The sequence below is a fragment of the Pogoniulus pusillus genome, chromosome 3 (genome assembly GCF_015220805.1).
Source record: "Pogoniulus pusillus isolate bPogPus1 chromosome 3, bPogPus1.pri, whole genome shotgun sequence".
Lineage (NCBI taxonomy): Eukaryota > Metazoa > Chordata > Aves > Piciformes > Lybiidae > Pogoniulus > Pogoniulus pusillus.
Window position 1 is genome coordinate 2,150,710 of NC_087266.1, and position 23,148 is coordinate 2,173,857.

At 52.3% G+C, this 23,148-nt stretch overlaps 1 protein-coding gene across 4 annotated transcripts in view; it reads right to left on the reverse strand.

Moving 5' to 3' along the window:
- NARS2 (asparaginyl-tRNA synthetase 2, mitochondrial) overlaps positions 1–12,765 on the reverse strand; it is a 70,387-nt gene extending 57,622 nt beyond the window's left edge. For all 4 annotated transcript variants that reach the window (XM_064168872.1, XM_064168900.1, XM_064168891.1 and 1 more), the window contains exons 1-5: positions 12,567–12,765; positions 11,424–11,533; positions 10,377–10,497; positions 7,893–8,033; positions 3,457–3,537 (exon numbers count right to left, since the gene is read on the reverse strand). In XM_064168872.1, coding sequence (XP_064024942.1) covers positions 3,457–3,537; positions 7,893–8,033; positions 10,377–10,497; positions 11,424–11,533; positions 12,567–12,689 — 576 coding nt within the window. In that variant the 5' untranslated portion in view covers positions 12,690–12,765. The remainder of the gene's footprint in view (positions 1–3,456; positions 3,538–7,892; positions 8,034–10,376; positions 10,498–11,423; positions 11,534–12,566) is intronic.
- Positions 12,766–23,148: the final 10,383 nt, after the last annotated feature.

Sequence of the window (23,148 nt, forward strand, 5' to 3'; positions counted from 1 at the left end):
TATGGTTCTTGAACACCTCCAGGGACAGCCACTCCACCACCTCCCTGGGCAGCCCATTCCAATGCCAATCACTCTCTCTGCCAGGAGCTGCCTCCTAACATCCAGCCTAGACCTCCCCCAGCACAACTTGACAATGTGTCCCCTTCTTCTGTTGCTGCTTGCCTGGCAGCAGAGCCCAACCCCACCTGGCTACAGCCTCCCTTCAGGGAGCTGCAGACAGCAATGAGCTCTGCCCTGAGCCTCCTCTGCTGCAGGCTGCACACCCCCAGCTCCCTCAGCCTCTCCTCACAGGGCTGTGCTCCAGGCCCCTCCCCAACCTTGCTGCCCTGCTCCAAACACCTTCCAGCACCTCAAAAACTCTCTTGAATGGAGGATCCCACAGCTGGGCACAGCACTCAAGGTGTACTCAAAACTGGAACATAGAAGTTTACACCTCAATATGAATAGAAACCTCTTTACAGTGAGGGTGACAGAGCCCTGGAGCAGGCTGCCCAGAGAGGTTGTGGAGTCTCCTTCTCTGGAGACCTTCAAAACCTGCCTGGATGCATTCCTGTGTGAACTACCCTAGGGGATCCTGCTTTTGTAGGGAGGTTGGACTCAGTATCTCTGGAGGTCCCTTCCAACCTTTAAGGTTCTAGGAGTCTAACACTCAAGAAACAGAAAACCTGGGAGAACTTCTCACCAGCAAGTGAGGCTTTGAAGCTGTTTTTTTTTGGCCCAGGCCATTAAGCAAGCTCCAACTCAGCATTTACTCCTCACCTTTCAAGCACAGCTGCCATTACATTTCTGCAAGACAGGTATTACTTACACCTAAGGAATCCACACTGGAGACAAAGAGATGTGCCTTGAAGATTTAGTTAGGCTCCAGTTCATCCAAGTTTCAGACTCACAATTTAGCACCTCCATCAACATTTGCATCAGTGCTTCTGTTACCAGCAGCCACCTACGCGGCAGTCCTGCACCCTCTACAGCTTTCAAGTGGATACAATTTGTACCAGAGATGTAGCACACTGTACAGCTGCAAACCCTGTAATGTTCTCATCATTAAGTGCCACTTGTTTTCACATCTTCATTTGCATGCAACAGCCTGGAACGAACCTTTGGTAGCATTAAAGAGGAACAATTTAGTTTAGCTAATCAACTCTATTGTCCCAGCAAGCCAAAGGCTGAGCCACACGTACTGGGCTAGAAGGGAATCACCAGGAGCACAGGTTAGACCTTGTGGATGCTGAAGAATGAGCACATGGAGGCATTTTTTGTCATAAGGCTCTGTAGAGGGTGGAAGAGGCAATCTTGTAGCAAACTGCTGCCTCAACAGCTTGACTTTTCCTTGCATATGATTGACAAGCAAGGTTGGAGCCAACAAGCTTAAGTGGCATTGGATGAAACTGTGAGAGAGGAGAGTGGATTTCAACTACAGCCAAGGCTGCCAACAGCTTCCTGGCCCAAATCAGGAAGAGTGGGGCCAGAAGAAGCAGGGAAGTGATTGTCTTCCTGTAGTCAGCACTGGTGAACCCATACCTCAAATGTTTGGTTCACTTTCAGGCCCCTCACTACAAGAAAGACATTGAGGTGCTGGAGTGTCCAGAGAAGGGTCTAGAGAACAAGCCTTATGAGGAGCTGCTGAGGGAGCTGAGATTGTCTAGTGTGGAGAACAGGAGGCTGAGTGGAGATCTCACTGCTCTCTATAATTCTCTGAAAGGAATCACAGAATCAAGCAGGTTGGCAGAGAGCTCCAAGCTCAGCCAGCCCAACCTAGCACCCAGCCCTGCCCAACCAACCAGACCATGGCACTAAGTGCCCCAGCCAGGCTTGGCTGCAACACCTCCAGCCACGGCCACTCCACCACCTCCCTGGGCAGCCCATTCCAATGCCAATCACTCTCTCTGCCAGCAACTTCCTAACAACATCCAGCCTAGACCTGCCCTGGCACAGCTTCAGACTCTGACTCCTTCTTCTCTTGCTGCTTGCCTGGCAGCAGAGCCCAACCCCACCTGGCTACAGCCTCCCTGCAGGCAGCTGCAGACAGCAATCAGCTCTGCCCTGAGCCTCCTCTGCTGCAGGCTGCACACCCCCAGCTCCCTCAGCCTCTCCTCACAGGGCTGTGCTCCAGGCCCCTCCCCAGCCTTGCTGTCCTTCTCCAAACACCTTCCAGCACCTCAAGATCTCTCTTGAATTGAGGGGCCCAGAACAGGAGTAGGAGCAGCTTGCAGGGAGGAGCACATATATGGTTGGAAAGGACTTTAAGGCACTGCTGACTTTAAAGATCCATCTCACAGTCAATTACAGTCTTCATTTCAAAGCTGAGAAATGTTTGTGTGTAATAGACTGTCCTGACTGTCCCCTCCCATCACTTGGGCTCTTGCAATCACATCTCTCTGTTTACAAAAATCTTTCATTTCCCTTTGTTTTTCTTTGTACACTTTTCCACAATTCCAAAGACAATAAAGCCTCATGTAAAAGCTGCTGATTAAAGCACAAAACAGCCACTTAAAAACTGGTAATGCTTCTGTTTGTGTCTGAGTTATTAGCTGAGGCAAAGGACTGCTATATTACCCCAAGCAGCACTACAGGCTGGGGACACAGTGGCTGGGAGCAGCCAGGAAGAAAGGGACCTGGGGGTGCTGGTAGATAGTAGCTGAACACAAGGCAGCAGTGTGCCCAGGTGGCCAAGAGAGCCAATGGCATCCTGGGCTGGATCAGGAACAGTGTAGCCAGCAGGACAAAACTTCTAAAGGTGTGTTGCTGTTCAACAGGAAGGTGGCCACTAGGACAAGAGAGGTTCTTGTGCCCCTGTGCTCAGCACTGCTCAGGCCACAGCTTGAGTGCTTTGTCCAGTTGCGGGCTCCTGAATTGCAGAGAGCTGTTGTGCTGGAAGGTGTTTGGAGCAGGGCAGCAAGGCTGGGGAGGGGCCTGGAGCAGAGCCCTGTGAGGAGAGGCTGAGGGAGCTGGGGGGGTGCAGCCTGCAGCAGAGGAGGCTCAGGGCAGAGCTCATTGCTGCCTGCAGCTGCCTGCAGGGAGGCTGTAGCCAGGTGGGGTTGGGCTCTGCTGCCAGGCAAGCAGCAAGAGAAGAAGGGGACAGAGTCTGAAGCTGTGCCAGGGAAGGTCTAGGCTGGATGTGAGGAGGAAGTTGCTGGCAGAGAGAGTGATTGGCATTGGAATGGGCTGCCCAGGGAGGTGGTGGAGTGGCTGTGGCTGGAGGTGTTGCAGCCAAGCCTGGCTGGGGCACTTAGTGCCATGGTCTGGTTGCTTGGGCAGGGCTGGGTGCTAGGTTGGGCTGGCTGAGCTTGGAGCTCTCTTCCAAACTGCTTTATTCTGTGATTAAAAGAACTAAACAAACACAGGAGTAACTAAAGGAAAGGTTTTGTAAAGACAAACATTCCCTCTAGCTTTCAGCAACGCCAGGACTGCTCTGCAAGCAAAAAGCAAACCAGATTTTAGGCAAGGCAAACTTACCTCAATGTGAAAGAGCTCCCCAGCCCCTTCACAGTCATTGGATGTAATGATAGGGGTATGAATATGAACGTAGCCATTAGCCTGGAACAGACAGAAGGCTGAAGTTACAAACCAGCAGCTTCAAGGATGGTATCAAGCAGCACACTTCATAACTCAGCAACTAATGCCCAAGCAGGACACACACATGTCCTGACAGGCAACTTCTGCCTCACACAGCCAGCCTGATCTAGGGTAGGGTGTCCCTGGGCATGGCAGGGGAGTTGGAACTGGCTGCTCCTTGTGGCCCCTTCCAACCCTGACTGATTCTATGATATGGACAGAGGACCTTCTTGTGGCCTTCCAGCATTGGAAGTGGCCTACAAAAAAGCTGGGGAGTGACTTTTTAGACTGTATGGGAGTGGCAGGAGTAGGGGGAATGGAGCAAAGGTGGAGGTGGGGAGAGTGAGGCTGGAGGTGAGGAGGAAGTTGTTGAGCATGAGACTGGTGAGAGGCTGGACTGGGTTGCCCAGGGAGGTGGTTGAGGCCCCGTCCCTGATGGTGTTTGAGGCCAGGCTGGATGAGGCTCAAACAGAGCCAAACAGAGGGAGACAATCATCTCCCTGGCCCTGCTGACCACACTTCTGCTGCTGCAGCCCAGGCTCTGCTTGGCTTTCTGGGCTGCAGGTAACACTTTTTTAATCAAGAAGCTGTGTCATGGCCTGAGCCCGAGTTAATTTGGAGAAATAAACCTTGTATCACAGGCTGCTTTCCTTGGATCTCAGCTGGCTTCCTTCCCAGTGTCTGAAACTACTGTAGGCAATGCCATCTAGTGGCTCCACATCAGTAAAGACCTACTCCAAACTGAGCTGGCTTTTGTCCGACCAGCTGACACAAGGCTGACACCAGCAGCAGCTTCACCTGACAGCTCCAGCAGCTTCAATGCCATGGTCTAGTTGACTGGATAGGGCTGGGGGATAGGTTGGACTGGATGAACTTGGAGGTCTCTTCCAACCTGGTTGATTCTGTGATTTTATGATTCTATGAGGCTCTTAAAATCCCACATCAACCTCCCCAAAAAGCCTTCCAAGTGCCATGTGGCTCCACACAGATATCCCCTAGAGCAGGTAAGCCTTCTCTGCCACTGCAGGTGACAACACCAGCAATATCTGAGACCTGACATTCAATCTCAACCTCCTGACCTGTGGAATCACATCAATTACTACACAGGAATTCTGAACCAGAATGCTCTGATTATGATTCCAACCAAGGTAAAGCCAACTTGTCTAAACTAAAACAAGTTTATTTCAACAAAGACCTTTAAAAGAAGGGACTCAGGTGCACTTGAGGACTCTTCTACCTTTCTTTATCTACTTATGCAAAGAGTTGCCATGACCTGTAGGTGGTATCTGGAATCAGAAGTCAATCCACTGCCCCCTCTGCCTGCACAAAGCCTGTACCTTGATATCTTGGTTCTAGTTTAAAATTCCCAGAGACTCAAATATAGTTAAGAGAACCAATAACAATTCAGAGGATGCCTTTTCCTCTCCCCCCCTTTTCTTTCTCTAAGAAAAGGAATCAGATGTAGAGAGGAGAAGGTAAACCACACCCAAATACACAGCCTTACTTTGATTTGGAAGTTAAAAGAGACTTTAACAATAAATAAAAGGTATTTGAGGTAGGGGAGTTACAAAGAGGTATAGGGAAGGGAAAAACCAGATACAATATATATATATCACCAGATTGATGGCAATGGGTTTGTCCACCTCCTGCACTGTGGTAAAACAAAGAGCAGCAGGAACAGGATGGTGATGCTGGCAGGCAGGGAGGCAGGGCAAGGGAGGACAAAAGAGGCAGTACCTCTGTTTTCATAGGGGGCTAGACAGAAAGTGGGAGTGGGCTAACCACTACACCTGGAGTAAGGCTCAGATCCACCCCTGGGAAGGAGTCAGGACCTGGGGTCAGGGTGAAGACCACTTCCCCAGTAGGGTTAACCCTTCAGACTTGCCCACAGCTAAAGAGTAACATGTTCATAAAATCATAGAAGCAGAGAATCCACCAGGTTGGAAGAGAGCTCCAAGCTCAGCCAGTCCAACCTAGCACCCAGCCCTGCCCAACCAACCAGACCATGGCACTAAGTGCCCCAGCCAGCCTTGGCTGCAACACCTCCAGCCACAGCCACTCCACCACCTCCCTGGGTAGCCCATTCCAATGCCAATCACTCTCTCTGCCAGGAACTTCCTCCTCACATCCAGCCTAGACCTCCCCTGGCACAGCTTCAGACTCTGGCCCCTTCTTCTCTTGCTGCTTGCCTTGAAGAAGAGCCCAACCCCACCTGGCTACAACCTCCCTTCAGGTAGCTGTAGGCAGTAATGAGGTCAGCCCTGAGCCTCCTCTTCTGCAGGCTGCACACCCCCAGCTCCCTCAGCCTCTCCTCATAGGGTTTTTGTTCCAGGCCTTTCACCAGCTTGGTCACCCTTCTCTGGACACCATCTCTCTTGAATTGAGGGACAAATGAAGGTACCTTCCAGCCAGCAGTTTGAAATGCATCACTTCCCATGTCTCTCTTGTACTGGGGATGCAAGGACATCATCCAGCAATCCTGGTGACTCACCAGTGCTGTGCAGAGGGGAGGGATTCCCTCTCTTGACCTGCTGGCAGTGCTCTGCCTAATACAGCCCAGGAGGCTGGTGACCTTCTTTGCCCCATGATGACTCTTTCCTGTTCTAGATAGAAGGAAGAAATCCTTCATTGTGAGGGTGGTGAGACACTGGAAAAGGTTGCTCAGAGAGGTTGTGGATGCTCCAATTCCTGGAGATGTTCAAGGCCAGGTTGGATGCAGTTCTGAGCAGCCTGGTCCAGTAGAAGTCATCCCTGGTCACTGAAGGGGGGGAATATATGACCTTTAAGGTCCCTTCCAACTCAAACCATTCTATGACTCCAAGAAAAGTCTCTTAATCTCATCTAACACCATCCACACAGATTTATAACACAGCAATAAAAGGTGAAGAACAACGTGAAGGGCTTATTAGATTGGTAACCTTCCTGCATCACAGATGTGGGAGGAGGCTTCTATCCAAGGACCATAAGGTCACTGCTGAGGATGGGTTTAAACAACTCCACATTATTCTGTTCCACAGACCACACACACTGGCAGGCAATTATACTGCAGCTTAATCAAAGGGATAAAATAACAGGAAACAGGTGGAAAGATCACAGATGTGCTAATGTGCTCAGAACAAACAGTCTGGCCAAAGCCTCAGGCAATCCCAGGACTGAAAACAAAACCACCCTGGTGTGCTAGTTTGAGCCTAGCTAGGATATTGTGGTGAGAAGAATCAGATTCTAGGCCGTGAAAAGGAAACAGTGGTGATGTCTGCTGCACTCACAGGCTTGCTGAGATGGATAAGAATAAGAACACAAACACAGGTAACAGAGCTGCTCTCTGGTTTTTGGGCTGCACTTCTCTCTCTAACCTAACTTGCTGCCTGACTAATCCTTCTGCTTCCTAACCCCCCTGCCGACCCTAAAAACTCACCTTGAATGTAAGGCTAAGACTGGGGTAAGGTAGAAGAGTGGGAAGAAGGTGGAAGGGTGGTTGGGAGCCCCTCCTGGGGACTCTGGTTTCTGGGAGGGCTGCTGTGTTTCTGTGTTACTTTTTAACTTGTCTATTTCTGTCTACAGAATCACAGAATCAGGCAGGGTTGGAAGGGGCCACAAGGAGCAGCCAGTTCCAAGCCCCCTGCCATGCCCAGGGACACCCTACCCTAGAGCAGGCTGCACACAGCCTCAGCCAGCCTGGCCTCAAACACCTCCAGCCATGGGGCCTCAACCACCTCCCTGGGCAACCCACTCCAGCCTCTCACCACTCTCCTGCTCAACAACTTCCTCCTCACCTCCAGCCTCACTCTCCCCACCTCCACCTTTGCTCCATTCCTCCCAGTCCTGGCACTCCCTGACACCCTCAAAAGTCCCTCCCCAGCTTTTTTGTAGGCCCCCTTCAGATTCTGAAAGGCCATAAGAAGGTCACCTGGGAGCCTCCTCTTATATATAGCTGCAGAGATTGTCAATACCTGCTTGTATATTGTGCTAAGCTGTAAATAGAAAGCTTCATTCTCTCGTTTCCAGCTTGGCTGAGTCTAGTCTGGGTGATTTCATACGAGTGGGGGGGGGGGGTGGCTAACACCCAAACCATCACACCTGGTCAAAACTCACACCCTGCAGTAAAGATGTCACACTCCCATCCCTCCTGACATGGTGCCATGAAGCCAAAGTGGAGCCAAACTTCTCTGGAGCCTTTCAGGGCGTGTCTGGATGTGTTCCTCTGCGATCTGTGCTAGATTGTGTGGTCCTGCTCTGGCGAGGGGGGGTTGGACTCAACGATCTCCTTGGGTCCAACCCCTAACAACCTGTGATCCTGAGAGTGTTTTGCAGCTAAGGCTGAGTGCAGAAGGGGTTACCTGGAAGAAGGAGTGGATGGCTGCAGTGGCTTCGCTGCGGATTCTCAAGAGGGAGGCGAGGGTGTTGCTCCTGCACCGCAGGTGAGGGAACTGTCGGACATACTCCAGTGGGTGCCTCTCCTTCATTTTCAAAGGGAATGTCTGAAAGCCAACAAGGAAGTGAAATGAAGAGGATGAGAACTCAAAATCAAGGAAGTTTTATTGCTATTCATGAAACAGAATCATCAAATCAACCAGGTTGGAAGGCACCTCCAAGATCATCCAGACCAAGCTAGCAGCCAGCCCTATCCAGTCAATGGCAAATCACTCTCTGGGAAGGACTTCTTCCTAGCATCCAGCCTAGACCTCCCCTAGAACAAATAGAGACTGTGTCCCCTTGCTCTCTTGCTGGGTGCCTGGCAGAAGAGACCAAACCTACCTGGCTACAGGCTCCCTTCAGGGAGCTGTAGGCAGCAGTGAGCTCTGCCCTGAGCCTTCTCTGCTGCAGGCTGCACACCCCCAGCTCCCTCAGCCTCTCCTCATAGGGTTTGTGTTCCAGGCCCCTCCCCAGCTTTGTTGCCCTTCTCTGGACACCTTCCAGTATCACAGAATCATAGAATCAACCAGGCTGGAAGAGAGCTCCAGGCTCAGCCAGCCCAACCTAGCACCCAGCCCTGCCCAACCAACCAGACCATGGCACTAAGTGCCCCAGCCAGGCTTGGCTGCAACACCTCCAGCCACGGCCACTCCACCACCTCCCTGGGCAGCCCATTCCAGTGCCAATCACTCTCTCTGTGAACAACTTCCTCCTAACATCCAGCCTAGACCTCACTGACACAACTTGAGACTGTGTCCCCTTGTTCTCTTGCTGCTTGCCTGGGAGAAGAGACCTCCCCCACCTGGCTACAGCCTCCCTGCAGGCAGCTGCAGGCAGCAATGAGCTCTGCCCTGAGCCTCCTCTGCTGCAGGCTGCACCCCCCCAGCTCCCTCAGCCTCTCCTCACAGGCCTCTGCTCCAGGCCCCTCCCCACCTTTGTCACCCTTCTCTGGACACCTTCCAGCACCTCAGCAGCTCTCTGCAATTCAGGAGCCCACAACTGGACAGAGCACTCCAGGGGTGGCCTGAGCAGTGCTGAGCACAGGGGCACAAGAACCTCCCTTGTCCTGCTGCCCACACTGCTCCTGAGCCAGCCCAGGATGCCATTGGCTCTGCTGCCCACCTGGGCACTGCTGCCTCAGCTTCAGCTCCTCTCACCCAGCACCCCCAGGGCCCTCTCTGCCTGGCTGCTCTCAGCCACTCTGGCCCCAGCCTCTAGTGCTGCTTAGGCTTGTTGTGGCCAACGTGTAGAACCCTGCACTTGGCACTGCTAATAGAATTGCTGTCTGCTAAAACTCAGTTGTCATTACAGGGCAGAGAGGAACTAGATGCTTCTGCCTATTTTTGCTGAGTTCTCTGTGGATTTTATAAAGCTTTTAGCAGAGGAAGAGCTGTGAACACAAGAGAAGGCATCAGCACTCTGAAATGCTCCACCTTCTGGATGCTGAGCCCCCTTGCAAGCCTGCTGCTCATCTCACTGCTGCCACAGACAGTTCCAAACATGCCTGTGGCAGATTCAGCTCTTCCACCTGCACCAACCAGACAGTTCTGCCTCTCTCACCGCTTCTCCAGACTGCATCCCAGCCAAACATAACAGGCAAAACACCTGGCACAGGGAAGCACTTCAGGGTGGGATAAATGCACACACTTAGCTGCCAGCATGTGCATCAGTTTACACATAGAAACAGCTCTGCTCCAGAGAATCACAGAATCAACCAGGTTGGAAGAGACCTCCAAGCTCATCCAGTCCAACCTAGCACCCAGCCCTGTCCAGTCACACACAGAATCACAGCATCACTGAGGCTGAGAGCACTGAGGACAGCCCTAACCCAGCTACCATAAGCACTAACCCATGGCCTGAAGCCCCTCACCTCCAGAAGTCCACTTGCTAATGGACCTCTGATGCTCACCCAGCCCAGTGGTGCTGGAGCTGCCCTGACAGCAAGGCTCTGGCACAAAGCTTTGTCCCAGGGGCCAGGAGATGAGATTCACTGGCAGGGTGAGGAGGAATTGCTGTAGTCAAACATCTGAGATCAGACCAGCCCTAACTGTACCACTTCCCTTCTGCTCCTCAAAGCTCTGGGAAGGTTCCATGAAGGGGAGAATGTCCTAAAAAAGCAGAGGTGATTATTTCTCTTATGGCACTAAGTGCCCCACTGAGGCTTTTCTTGAACACCTCCAGGGACAGTGACTCCATCACCTCCCTGGTGGAGACTCCCTCCAGAGAAGAGCTTTCACAATGCTCCTATGTGTCTCCCTTGAGGCACCCTACAGACATTGCTGACTTATCAAAGCCTGCAGCACCTTTCAGACTCAAACAGTCTGAAGAACACTTTGTTGGCTATTGGACCATATGAAATTTATTGCCAAAGGAGTCCTACCAGCTGGACTCCTGCTGCAGTGACATACCCAAATATCACAGGGTCCCACCACGTGGATGGCTTCAGCTTGCAGTTCCATGTTCTGCCTCCGGTGAGGACTTTTGACCAGTCTCCCTCGCACTTCCACTGCACTTCCAAAAGTCAGCTCTCTAAGAAACCAAGAAGAAATGAACAGCTTAGCTAGGCACTGACACAAAGTCATAGAATAGAGGTCTCTTCCAATCTGGTTGATTCTATGATCTCCAAGCAAACCCAACAGCAGCCTAGAGTTAAGAAAATTAGGTCCAAATTAATCTCACAGGACAGGCAACTGAAACAGAAACACAGAATCATTAAGGTTGGAAAAGACCTCTAAGATCACAACACTCTACCCAACACCTCCATAACTTCTAGACCATGTCCCAGAGGGTCACATCTACTCCTTTTTCTAACACCTCCTGGAATAGTGACTCCACCACCTCCCTGGGCAGCCTATTCCAATGCTTCACCCCTTTTTCAGGAAAGGATTTTTTCTTAATATCCAATCTAAAGCTCCCCTGGCACAGCTTGAGGCCATTATCTTCTCCTGGCATTTGTTACTCTGGAGAAGAGGCAAACACTGACCTCACTACAAGCTGCTTTCAGATAGCTGTAGAGAGCAATAAGGTCTCCTCTTCTTAAGACTAAACAATCTCAGCTCCCTCAGCCTCTCCTCATAAGACCTTCTCTCCAAATCAGCTTTGCTGCCCTTCTCTGTACCCACTCCAGCACCTCAGTGTCTTACACTGCAGTGCCCAGAACAAGACACAGTACTCAAGGTATGGTCTCACCAGTGCTGAGAACAGGGGCACAAACACTTCCTTAGAAGCACCTCAGCTTAACTAAGCTAAGAAAGGCTCAGCTAAGCAGAGACAGAGTAAGCACACTCTGCATCCTAAAGACACACCCAGAGACCCCAAGCTGAAGTAGTTGGTGCCTATCCTGTGGCCAAGCGCCAGCTGCTGCTGAGCCCTTGGCACAGGAAAGGAGGCTTGAGCAGACCCCTCCAAGAACTGCTCAACACAGACATATTTCCAAGCATCTCCAAGTGACCAACCTATTTTCCAGGCTGGGATCAGCAACCACTTGGAGGTGTTCAAGAGAACTCCCATCGTTTATATGCAGGAACAGGACTTCCTTCTGCGATCGGACAGAACGGACCCAGCCCTAGAGGGGAAAGAAAGAACTCTTATTTCTTGGAATGGGCTGAGCAGAGCCAAGCTCTTCTTCCTGCTGAGCTGCACTTGCTGCTTCAGGCCCAATTCAACTCCTTACTGGAGTGAAAAGATATCATACAATTCACCAGGCTGGAAGAGAGCTCCAAGCTCAGCCAGCCCAACCTAGCACCCAGCCCTGCCCAACCAACCAGACCATGGCACTAAGTGCCCCAGCCAGGCTTGGCTGCAACACCTCCAGCCACGGCCACTCCACCACCTCCCTGGGCAGCCCACTCCAATGCCAATCACTCTCTCTGCCAGCAACTTCCTAACAACATCCAGCCTAGACCTGCCCTGCCACAGCTTCAGACTCTGGCCCCTTGTTCTGTTGCTGGCTGCCTGGCAGCAGAGCCCAACCCCACCTGGCTACAGCCTCCCTGCAGGCAGCAATGAGCTCTGCCCTGAGCCTCCTCTGCTGCAGGCTGCACCCCCCCAGCTCCCTCAGCCTCTCCTCACAGGGCTCTGCTCCAGGCCCCTCCCCAGCCTTGCTGCCCTGCTCCAAACACCTTCCAGCACCTCAACATCTCTTCAATTCAGGAGCTCACAACTGGACACAGAACTCCAGGGGTGGCCTGAGCAGTGCTGAGCACAGGGGCACAAGAACCTCCCTTGTCCTGCTGCCCACACTGCTCCTGAGCCAGCCCAGGATGCCATTGGCTCTGCTGCCCACCTGGGCACTGCTGCCTCAGCTTCAGCTCCTCTCTCCCAGCACCCCCAGCTCCCTCTCAGCCACTCTGGCCCCAGCCTGCAGTGCTGCTTGGGGTTGTTGTGGCCAAAGTGCAGAACCCTGCCCTTGGCCTTCTTCAGTCTCATCCCCTTGGCCTCTGCCCACCCATGCAGCCTGGCCAGGTCCCTCTGCAGGGCTCTGCTACCCTCCAACAGCTCCACAGCTGCTCCTAGCTTGGTGCCATCTGCAAACTCGCTGATGCTGGACTCAATGCCCTGCTCCAGATCAGGTACGCCCCAACCTCCCCCTGACACACCTGCACTTTAACCTCGCCAGCGGACTCCCGGGCCCCCAGCGCTTCGCTGACCCGCAGCCGCACGGCCCGCGGCAGGGAGGCGCAGCGGCGGAGGGCCTGCCAGCCGCCCCGGGCACACAGCATGGCAGCGGCGCAGGGGGGTGCCGGCCGCGGCCGCCGGACAGCTCCGAACGCTGCGGCGCGGCCACACCGCTCCCCGCGGCTCCCGAGCGGCACCGCGGCCGCCGCCCCACGTGACCGCCGCGTCCAATGGCCGCAGGGGCCGCCCGGGCAGCCAATGGGAGCGGGAGCGCGCCCGGCGCTGAGGCGGTGCCACCGCCCCGCCGCAAGGGCCGCTGGGAGGCGTAGTTCTGGGGGCTCGGAGCGAGGCGGCTGGGCCGGGCGGGGGGCGGCCAGGCGGGAGCCGGCGGGGGGCAAGGGCAGCAGCGGCTGCTGGGTGCGCTCCTCCGGGCACCTGCCAGCGCCTCAGCAGCTCTCTGCAATTCAGGAGCCCACAGCTGGACACAGCACTCCAGGGGTGGCCTGAGCAGTGCTGAGCACAGGGGCACAAGAACCTCCCTTGTCCTGCTGCCCACACTGCTCCTGAGCCAGCCCAGGATGCCATTGGCTCTGCTGCCCACCTGGGCACTGCTGCCTCAGCTTCAGCTCCTCTGCCAGCACCCCCAGGGCCCTCTCTGCCTGCCTGCTCTCAGCCACTCTGGCCTCAGCCTGCAGTTCTGCTTGGGGTTGTTGTGGCCAAAGTGTAGAACCCTGCACTTGGCCTTCTTCAGTCTCATCCCCTTGGCCTCTGCCCACCCATCCAGCCTGGCCAGGTCCCTCTGCAGGGCTCTGCTACTCTCCAACAGCTCCACAGCTGCTCCTAGCTTGGTGTCATCTGCAAACTCACTGCTGCTGGACTCAATGCCCTGCTCCAGATCATCAACAAAGTTATTGAACAGGACTGTGCCCAGCACTGACCCCTGGGGCACATTGCCAGTGCCAGCTGCCAACTGGCCGTGGCACCACTCTCCACCACTCTCTGGGCCCAGCCCTCCAGCTGGCATGAGCCATCCTCTAGGGATGAGACCTCCACAACTAGCCTGGGCAACCTGTGCCAGTGTCTTACCAATCCATAGCAGAGAATTTTTTCTTACATCCAACCTAAATCTGCTCTCTTACAGGCCTTAACTCCTGTCCCTTGTCACTACAACCTTAGTAAAGCATTTATTGCCTTTGTAAGCCCACTTTAAGATCATAATATGGGCTTGGCAGAATCTTCTGGGGTGTTGAGAGAGGTTCTTCCACTCTACTCTGCCCTGGTGAGGCCATATTTGGAGTCCTGTGCCCAGCTCTGGGCCCCTCAGTTCAAGAGGGTCGTTGAAGTGCTGGAGAGAGTCCAGTGCAGAGCCACAAAGGTGATGTAGGGAAGGGAACAGCTCTCTTAGAAAGAGAGCCTGAGGGAGCTGGGGGCTGTGCTGCTTGGAGAAGAGAAGCCTGAGATGTGATCTCATCAATGTTGGTAATGATATAAAGCTGAGTGCCAGGAGGCTGCAGCCAGGCTCTGCTGGGTGATGCCCAATGCCAGGCCAAGGGGCAATGGGTGGAAGCTGAGGCATAGGAGGCTTCATGTAAACATAAGGAGGAGTTTTTCCCCTGTGAGGATGACAGAGCACTGGCACAGGCTGCCCAGGGGGGTTGTGGAGTCTCCCTCTCAGGAGATATTCAAGACCTGCCTGGATGTGTTCCTGTGTGATCTCCTCTGGGTGATGCTGCTCTGGCAGGGGGGTTGAACTGACTGATCTTTTGAGGTCCCTTCCAGCCCCTGACATTCTGTGCTTCTCAGGGCTGAACAACCCCAACTCTCTCAGCCTGCCCTTGCAGCAGAAGTGTTCCAGCCTTTGGGTTACTTCTGCGACCTCCTCTGTACTTGTTCCAAGAAGTCCATGTACCTCCTGTGCTGAGGACTCCAGAGCTGGACTGAGCACTGCAGGTGAGAGTCTCACCAGAGCAGAGGGGCACAATCCCTCCAGCATCTGAAGGGGGCTGCAAAAAAGCTGGGGAGGGACTTTTTAGGCTCTCAGGAAGTGACAGGACTGGGGGAAATGGAGCAAAGCTGGAGGTGGGGAGGAAGTTGTTGAGCAGGAGAGTGGTGAGAGGCTGGAGTGGGTTGCCCAGGGAGGTGGTTGAGGCCCCATGGCTGGAGGTGTTTGAGGCCAGGCTGGCTGAGGCTGTGGGCAGCCTGTTCTAAGGGTAGGGTGTCCCTGGGCATGGCAGGGGGGTTGGAACTAGATGGATCCTTGTGCTCCCTTCCAACCCTGCCTGATTCTGATTCTGTGAATCCCCTGCCTTGACCTGGTGACACTGCCTTTTTTGCAACCCAGTCTACGTTTGGCACTCTGGGCTGCAACCACACATTGCTGGCCTGTGTCCAGTGTTTTGCCAACAGTACCCCCAAATCCTCCTCTGCAAGCCTGGAGACTCTTGCCTTCTTGATGGATACTTCTGCCTCTCCACTCAGAGAGGCTGGAAGAGGGGAGAGGGCCACAAGGCTGAGAAATGGAGAAGAGTCATAGAATCAAGCAGGTTGGCAGAGAGCTCCAAGCTCAGCCAGCCCAACCTAGCACCCAGCCCTGCCCAACCAACCAGACCATGGCACTAAGTGCCTCATCCAGGCTTGGCTGCAACACCTCCAGGCACAGCCACTCCACCACCTCCCTGGGCAGCCCATTCCAATGCCAATCACTGTCTCTGCCAGCAACTTCCTAACACCCAGCCTAGTCCTCTCCTGCCACAGCTTCTGTCTTCCAGCAAGGGTTGCAGAGCAGAAGTAAATCCTGAGTTCCTGATTAGGAAAATCATGGACTTACATGGGGCATTTCTCCACAGAGAGAGACCCAAGAGTACAGGAGGGAGACAGATGGTCCCTGAAATCCTCAGCACACTGACCACTGCAGCTGAAGAAGATGTCTCCTCCCCTCCTTGTCCTCCCACTAGCATTCTCAGGGCTGTGGTGCCTTTTACTGAGGCCTGAAGTGACAGGGTAAGTTTTGAACTTCAAAATGTTGGGTTTAGATTGGATGTAAGGAAGAAATTCTTTCCTGTGAGGGTGATGAGGTAGTGGAACAAGTTACCCATTGTGCTAGTTTGAGCCTAGCTGGAATATTCTGGTGAGAAGCATTAGATGATAGATTGTGAAAAGGAAACAGTGGTGATGTCTACTTCTCTCATGGGCTTGCTGAAATTGATAAGAACAAGAACACAAATGTAGGCACAGAGGAAGAGGATGGGTTTGAAGCAGAAGATGAGAGCACAGAAGGGTGTGCTTGGGTAAAAGAAGGGCAAGAGAGATAAGAGAGCAGTGGCTCTCTGTTGCAGCTGGTGCCTGTGCTTATCTCCCTACCCTGCTTTCTGTCTAACTAATCCTTCTGCTTCCTAACCCCCATGCCTGATCCTCCAACCTCACCTTGCACATAAGGCAAAGTCTGGGATAAGGCAGAGGAGTGGGGAGAAGGTGGAAGGGTGGTTGGGAGCCCCTCCTGGGGACTCTGGTTTCTGGGAGGGCTGCTGTGTTTCTGTATTACCTTTACCTTGTCTATTTCTGTCTGTAGCTGTAAATATTGCAACTCTCTGCTTGTATCTTGTGCTAAGCTGTGAATACAAAGCTTCATTCCTTAATTTCCAGCACAGCTGAGTCTAGTCTGGGTGATTTCATAAGGGGGGGGGGGGGTGGGCAGGTAGCACCCAAACCATCACACCCAGAGAAGTTGTGGTTGCTTCCTACCTGGAAGTGTTCAATGCCAAGTTGGATAGGTTGGACTGGATGATCTTGGAGGTCTCTTCCAGCCTGGTTGATTCTATGAGTCTATGATTCTATGACTCTGTGCAACCTGATCTAGTGGAAGCTGCCCCTGCCCATGGATGGAGGGTTGGAATCTGATGATCTTTAAATGCTCATCACAGCCAAACCCATTCTATAGTTCTATGAGGAAGGAGTAAAGTCAGTGCTGGTTCCCAACACTGCCTGGACTTTCTTGCTCCATCTGTTTCCCTGCCACTGAGGTCAGGCTGACAGGTCTGTAGTTCCCAGGTTCCTCCACCCAACCCTTCCTGTGGATGGGGAACACCTTGGCCAGTTTCCAGTCTCCTGGGACCTCTCCAGTGAGCCAGAACTGCTGGACAATGACCTTGTAGATCTTTTCCAGCCTCAGTGATTCTGTGTTCCAACCAGCACCTGTGAGCAATGTCAGAGCTGGAATTGAGTTGGTCCCTACCTAACCGGGGGGCCAAGCAGGCCCCCCGGCCTCTGGATCCCCTCCACCACTCACCCAGTGCTCACCACAAGGACTCACCGGGGACGATCCGAGGAGGATCCCTCTGCCCAGTTGGGCAAGCTAAGGGCTTCTGCCTTTCCCGGGGCCCATTATAGAGGGGAGTGGGGAGGGAGGGCTAAGTGGTCACACCTGGGGTGGGAGGAGACTCTAGCAGAACCCAGGTGCTCTGAGTTTGGGGGAAAATGAGTTGTGGGGTGGGAAAGGGGCAGATAGGGTGGGGTGACCTTATTGCTGTCTACGACTACCTGAGGGGAGGTTGTGGCCAGGAGGAGGTTGCTCTCTTCTCTCAGGTGGCCAGCACCAGAACAAGAGGACACAGCCTCAGACTGCACCAGGGGAGATTTAGGCTGGAGGTGAGGAGAAAGTTCTTCCCTGAGAGAGTCATTGGACACTGGAATGGGCTGCCCGGGGAGGTGGTGGAGTCGCCGTCCCTGGAGCTGTTCAAGGCAGGGTTGGACGTGGCACTTGGTGCCATGGTCTGGCCTTGAGCTCTTTGGTAAAGGGTTGGACTGGATGGTCTGTGAGGTCTCTTCCAACCTTGGTGATAATGTGGTACTGTGATACTCTGCCTTTTGCCTTGTCCATGTGCATTCATCCCTCTTTTGCTCAGTCACACTGTGGGAAGGCAGCAACTGACCATGTCTGCTGTGCTTGTGGTCAGAGGCTGTCTTATTCCTGTGCATTGATCTTTGGAGTAAAGTGGGTGAAAGAGGAGACAACAGCAGTTTGATGCCCCAGGGCCAGGAGGTGCTGGGAGGCAGCTTTGGTTGTGACACTGCTTGTAGGGAGGCAAATCCCTGCCTCACTTCAAAGCCTCAGTTAAGAAAGGAATTGCTGGCCAGAAATCTCATTGAAAAGAATAAAAGCTGGACTCATGGGAAAGAGAAGTGGAAAGCTTTGTAGATGCCTGGGTTTGACTTTTCCCTTGTGGTCTTTTTCATCTGTGCTTGAAAAGATTCTTGTCCCTGAAGTCCTCATGCTGCTTGCCAAGGCTTTCCTTCACCTCTGCCTTTGCTCCCAGTAAGGCCATTGTCCCCACCTGTAGCTCTTAGACATGAGCCTGAGCTCCAAGATGCCTTGAAAGGCCATCCCAAGGAATTAGAACTGCAGAGTAGGGGCACAGCTATAACCAGGTGGATGAGAAGGACATTGGGAGGAAGGACAGGAGACTGCAAAGAGGGAAGATGCAAGCTGGGCTAGAAATGCATCCTCAGCTAACAATGACTGCTCAGTCTGAAGCAGAGGAGGCTCCCAGGTGACCTTCTAGTGGCCTTCCAGCATCTGAAGGGGGCTACAAAGAAGCTGGGGAGGGACTTTTGAGGCTGTCAGGAGTGAGGGGAATGGAGCAAAGGTGGAGGTGGGGAGAGTGAGGCTGGAGGTGAGGAGGAAGTTGTTGAGCAGGAGAGTGGTGAGAGGCTGGACTGGGTTGCCCAGGGAGGTGGTTGAGGCCCCATGGCTGGAGGTGTTTGAGGCCAGGCTGGCTGAGGCTGTGTGCAGCCTGCTCTAGGGTAGGGTGTCCCTGGGCATGGCAGGGGGTTGGCACTGGCTGCTCCTTGTGCTCCCTTCCAGCCCTGACTGATTCTATGATTCTAAGGACAGCTTGTCCAGTGTCCATCCTCCACACCACTGCAAGGAACTGGGCAGATCACTTGGACACAGGCAGGTTATTGCCTCATTTCTTGGTGGAAAAGCAGGGACACAGAGGTCTCGGTGCTGGGGAGGGAGCAAGATTAGATTTGTTTTAATGTCAGCCACCATCCCCTCCTGTAAGGGCCAGCACTGAGCTTTGCTGGGCGTTGGCACAGCGCTGTGATGTGGCTTCTCAGAGCAGGAAGGAGCTGGTAGTGCTGCAGTGCCAGGCAGAGATTCAGGATGTAAATTGGTAGGGGATTAGGGCTCTGTCGTTCGGGGAGTGCCTGGCTCAGTGTGAGAGTGAAATGAGTGTGTAATGACTGTTCAGTGCCACTTTGGGTGCTCTCTCTGCCCACTCGCAGATGCTGCACTTATTACTGCTCTCAGCTACAGGTTTTCCCTCTCTTGTTCAGCCCATACTGCCCAAAATGTTTTCTTTCAGGGCTACTTGACTCATAAAACCCTCTCCTGGCCAGATAAACAATTAATTTAGGGAATAATTTGAGAGTAAAACAAATGACAGTGTGTAAAAGCACCAGGAAGGGAAAAGGTTTTTCCCTTCAGACCTCTCTGCTCCAGGGCCATCTGTGGGTACTGGAGGGAAGGGGTAAGCCAGGAGAATCTCTCCTCAAACTTCTGGAACTGGACTCAAGCTCTGCCCATCTGACTGAATATTCTTCCATCTAAAGACTGAAAGGAGAGGACAGGAGTTTGGTCTGTCAGTCTCCAAAAGAGAATCCTGGTAAAGCAGTAGCAGAGTGCAAAGCTGGCAGCCTCTCAAATGTTTTTTCTGCCCTGAGAGCTCAACTTTACATCAGCTGCTGCTCCTCATGTCCTAACCTGCTCCATACTCCCTTTGCTGAGTTCCTTACCTGAGGCTGATGCTGTGGAGACTTATGTTGCTGTGAATCATTCCATCCTCCTGGGCTGCAGGCAGTGTTTGTGTGCTGATAGGCACAGTCTGCATCAGTATTTTAAGCTGGCAGAGGAACAGGCAGGGGTTACTGTGTTCCAAGTTCTCCAACAAGCATTGATTTGTTCCCAACAGAGCTGACCATCTCCTTTCCACTGCTGGGTGCTGTCCTCAATGACTTGCAGGATGCTGTCCTCAATGACTAGCAGGATCATGAACCATAAACCTAGTGATGACTTCAGCTCTAAAGCAGTTTCCATGCTGGAACATGTCCAGAGAAGGGTGACAAAGCTGGTGCAAGGCCTGGAACACAAACCCAATGAGGAGAGGCTGAGGGAGCTGAGAGTGTGCAGCCTGGAGAAGAGGAGGCTCAGGGCAGACATCATTGCTGTCTACAGCTACCTGAAGGGAGGCTGTAGCCAGGTGGGGTTGGGCCTGTGGAATGTTTTGCCATCTCTCCTTTTGAGAGCTCTGAAGATGTGTTCCCAGCAGTGGCATCCCTTTCTCTTTTTAAGGGCTCTTTCATGAGAGGGCTTTTATCACCATCAGCATCCACTGTTCATGGACCTCTGATCTGGAGTCCTGAGCATCCCCAGAAGAATCCAGCATCCTTTTGACTACTGTGCCAGGATATCAACTTGTACCTTCTATCTGAAGCTCAACATGGTTCCTTCTGTGCAGATAAAGGACTATGCATGCAGGGCATGAGCATGTGCTCCCAAAAGGAAGAAGACTAAGGCAGATAAATCCTTGTTAACCAGAGCATAATATGCAGCTCTTCAATCTGTCAGACTCCCCACAGTCATGAAGTCTTCTCACTGTGTCAGTGAATGCCCTTTGGTGTCCATGAAGGTTCTAGTTTGAAACTCAGATACATGAGATAGTCAACACCCTGCTGTGTCTTAGATGTAGGAGTGGGGACACTGTGATTAGAGAGTGCTGACCTTTTCTTTCACTGATATCTTGGTAACCTGGAATGAAGCACATTTGTCTTTATTCCAGAGCAAATAATTTCTGTTTCTTTGCTTCATAACAGCAACTTTCTACTCAAGTGAGACACAACTTTCCTTCCAAGGAAAGAAAGCTGATTTTCCTTAAGTTTAGATCATAGAATCACAGAATCCACCAGGTTGGAAGAGACCTCCAAGCTCATCCAGTCCAACCTAGCACACAGCCCTATCTAGTCAACCAGACCATAGAATCGAATCATAGAATCATAGAACCAAGCAGGTTGGAAGAGACCTCCAAGCTCATCCAGTCCAAACTAACACCCATCCCTATCCAGTCAACTAGACCATAGAATAGAATCATAGAATCAACCAGGTTGGAAGAGACCTTCAAGCTCAGCCAGTCTAACCTAGCACCCAGCCCTGCCCAGTCAACCAGACCATGGCACTAAGTGCCCCAGCCAGGCTTGGCTGCAACACCTCCCTGGGCAGCCCATTCCAATGCCAATCACTCTCTCTGCCAGGAACTTCCTCCTAACATCCAGCCTAGACCTCCCCTGCCACAACTTGTGACTGTGTCCCCTTCTTCTGTTGCTGCTTGCCTGGCAGCAGAGCCCAACCCCACCTGGCTACAGCCTCCCTGCAGGCAGCTGCAGGCAGCAATGAGCTCTGCCCTGAGCCTCCTCTGCTGCAGGCTGCACACCCCCAGCTCCCTCAGCCTCTCCTCACAGGGCTCTGCTCCAGGCCTTGTCATCTATCAGAAGAACAAGAAAGGCAAATTATTCATGAGCTAAGTAGAAACTCATTCTCAATGGGGCTGCAGAGAGATGTTTTAAAGCCTGTAAGGCTTCACTAGAATTTAGATTTACCATGACAATTTCCTTGGGTTCCCAGCATTCAAGTGGGTTTTATATGATCTAATCCAATATCTGCAGGAGCCAGTGATAGCTTTTAATTTATTTTAACTGATGTTAGATTGGGCTTGCAATGCTGAGAAGCCATTTTAGAGCTATCATCAGCTGCTGAAAGGTCAGCCCAGTCCTCAGAGATGCAGTCCTAGGCTACGGTTATGGTTTCTTACGAGTATCAAATTAGCTGCTTCATTCCCAAATGTCTCCACATTGCTTTGTTGCAGACATATTTTGTGGACTCTAGAAGCAAATGCATTCATACTTATTTATAGAAGGATTAAATACCCTTCCTTTGTGCAGGGGAGAGAAGAGAGAACATTATCTTCCAAGAAAGCTGCAGTCTTGGTCACAAAATATTGTTTGCTGAGTACCAGCATCTTAGCCCAGCTTTGCTTTCTCCTTTCTAATGATTTAAGATGACTTAAATCACAAACAAGCACCAAGGAGCTCATTGTCTTGTGATATTTTTCATGGTGCAATAAGGAATGTACCTCAGCTGCATCCTGCACTATCATCTTAGATATGCAGACTTCCCTAAGCAAGCCACATCCACTGTAGCTCTTTGCCTCTGAGCTCTCAGCGTCTGGGTTTGGGTCATCAACATCAGGATGACCTCAATGCCTTCCCCACTGTCACAACTGGATATAGAAGAGCCAATCAGAATGGCAGTTAGCCAAGCTGGACCATGTTAGGTAAAGCCATGGGCAAATTTGGGAAGAACCCATTAGGGGTGACCTCATTGCTGTCTACAACTACCTGAAAGGAGGCTGCAGCCAGGTGGGGTTGGGCTCTGCTGCCAGGCAACCAGCAACAGAAGAAGGGGACACAGCCTTAAGTTGTGCCAGGAGAGGTCTAGGCTGGATGTGATGAGGAAGTTGCTGGCAGAGAGAGTGATTGGCATTGGAATGGGCTGCCCAGGGAGGTGGTGGAGTGGCTGTGGCTGGAGGTGTTGCAGCCAAGCCTGGCTGGGGCACTTAGTGCCATGGTCTGGTTGATTTGGCAGGGCTGGGTGCTAGGTTGGGCTGGCTGAGCTTGGAGCTCTCTTCCAACCTGGTTGATTCTATGCTTCTATGATGATGAACATAGGCCTTGCATGAAGCAGGCACAAGCCTAGTGCCACCACCCATGGAAGCACTGGATGAGACTGTGAGCAACCTGCTGTAGTTGAAGATGTCTCTGCTTAGTTTAAGTGAGTTAGATGAGATGACCTTTGAAGGTACCTTCCAACTAAAACCATTCTGTGGTTTTATCACAGAGAGAGAGATTTGACATTGGAATGAGCTGCTCAGGGAGATGGTGGAATCAACCTCCCTGGAGGTGTTCAAACAAAGCCTGGATGAGGCACTTAGTGCCATGGTCTAGTTGACTGGATTGGTCTGGGTTCTAGATTGGACTGCATGATCTTGGAAGTCTCTTCCAACCTGCTTGATTCTTTGGTTCTATGATTCTCCCTGATTTTTCCCCCAAAAACATTCCCTTTCCTCCTATGGCTGCCCATGTTAGCAGGGTGCTGCCTCTTTCCCTCTCAGAACAACTGTTAATGTTCAAATTGGCAAGCTTGAAAACTGAAGAGTAATCTCAGGGACTCATGCTGGGCTGCTGAGGTTGGGATGGACTCTGCTCACGCAGGATGCTGCAGGACAAAAGCTAGAGCTTCCCAGCCCTGCACCCACCTGGGGAGAGAAGAGGGGGAAAATAATAGCATTTCTAAGGAGTGTTTTCTACTTGGAGCATTTTATCTAATGGTCTGAAAGCATTTAATAACTGGGAGCTAATTAAATGCACTAATTAACCCTGCGTTTAATCTCAGCTCTTTGCTAGCTTCCTGTGCTGCTGAGGCAGAGATCTAGTCCCTTATATCATGACATC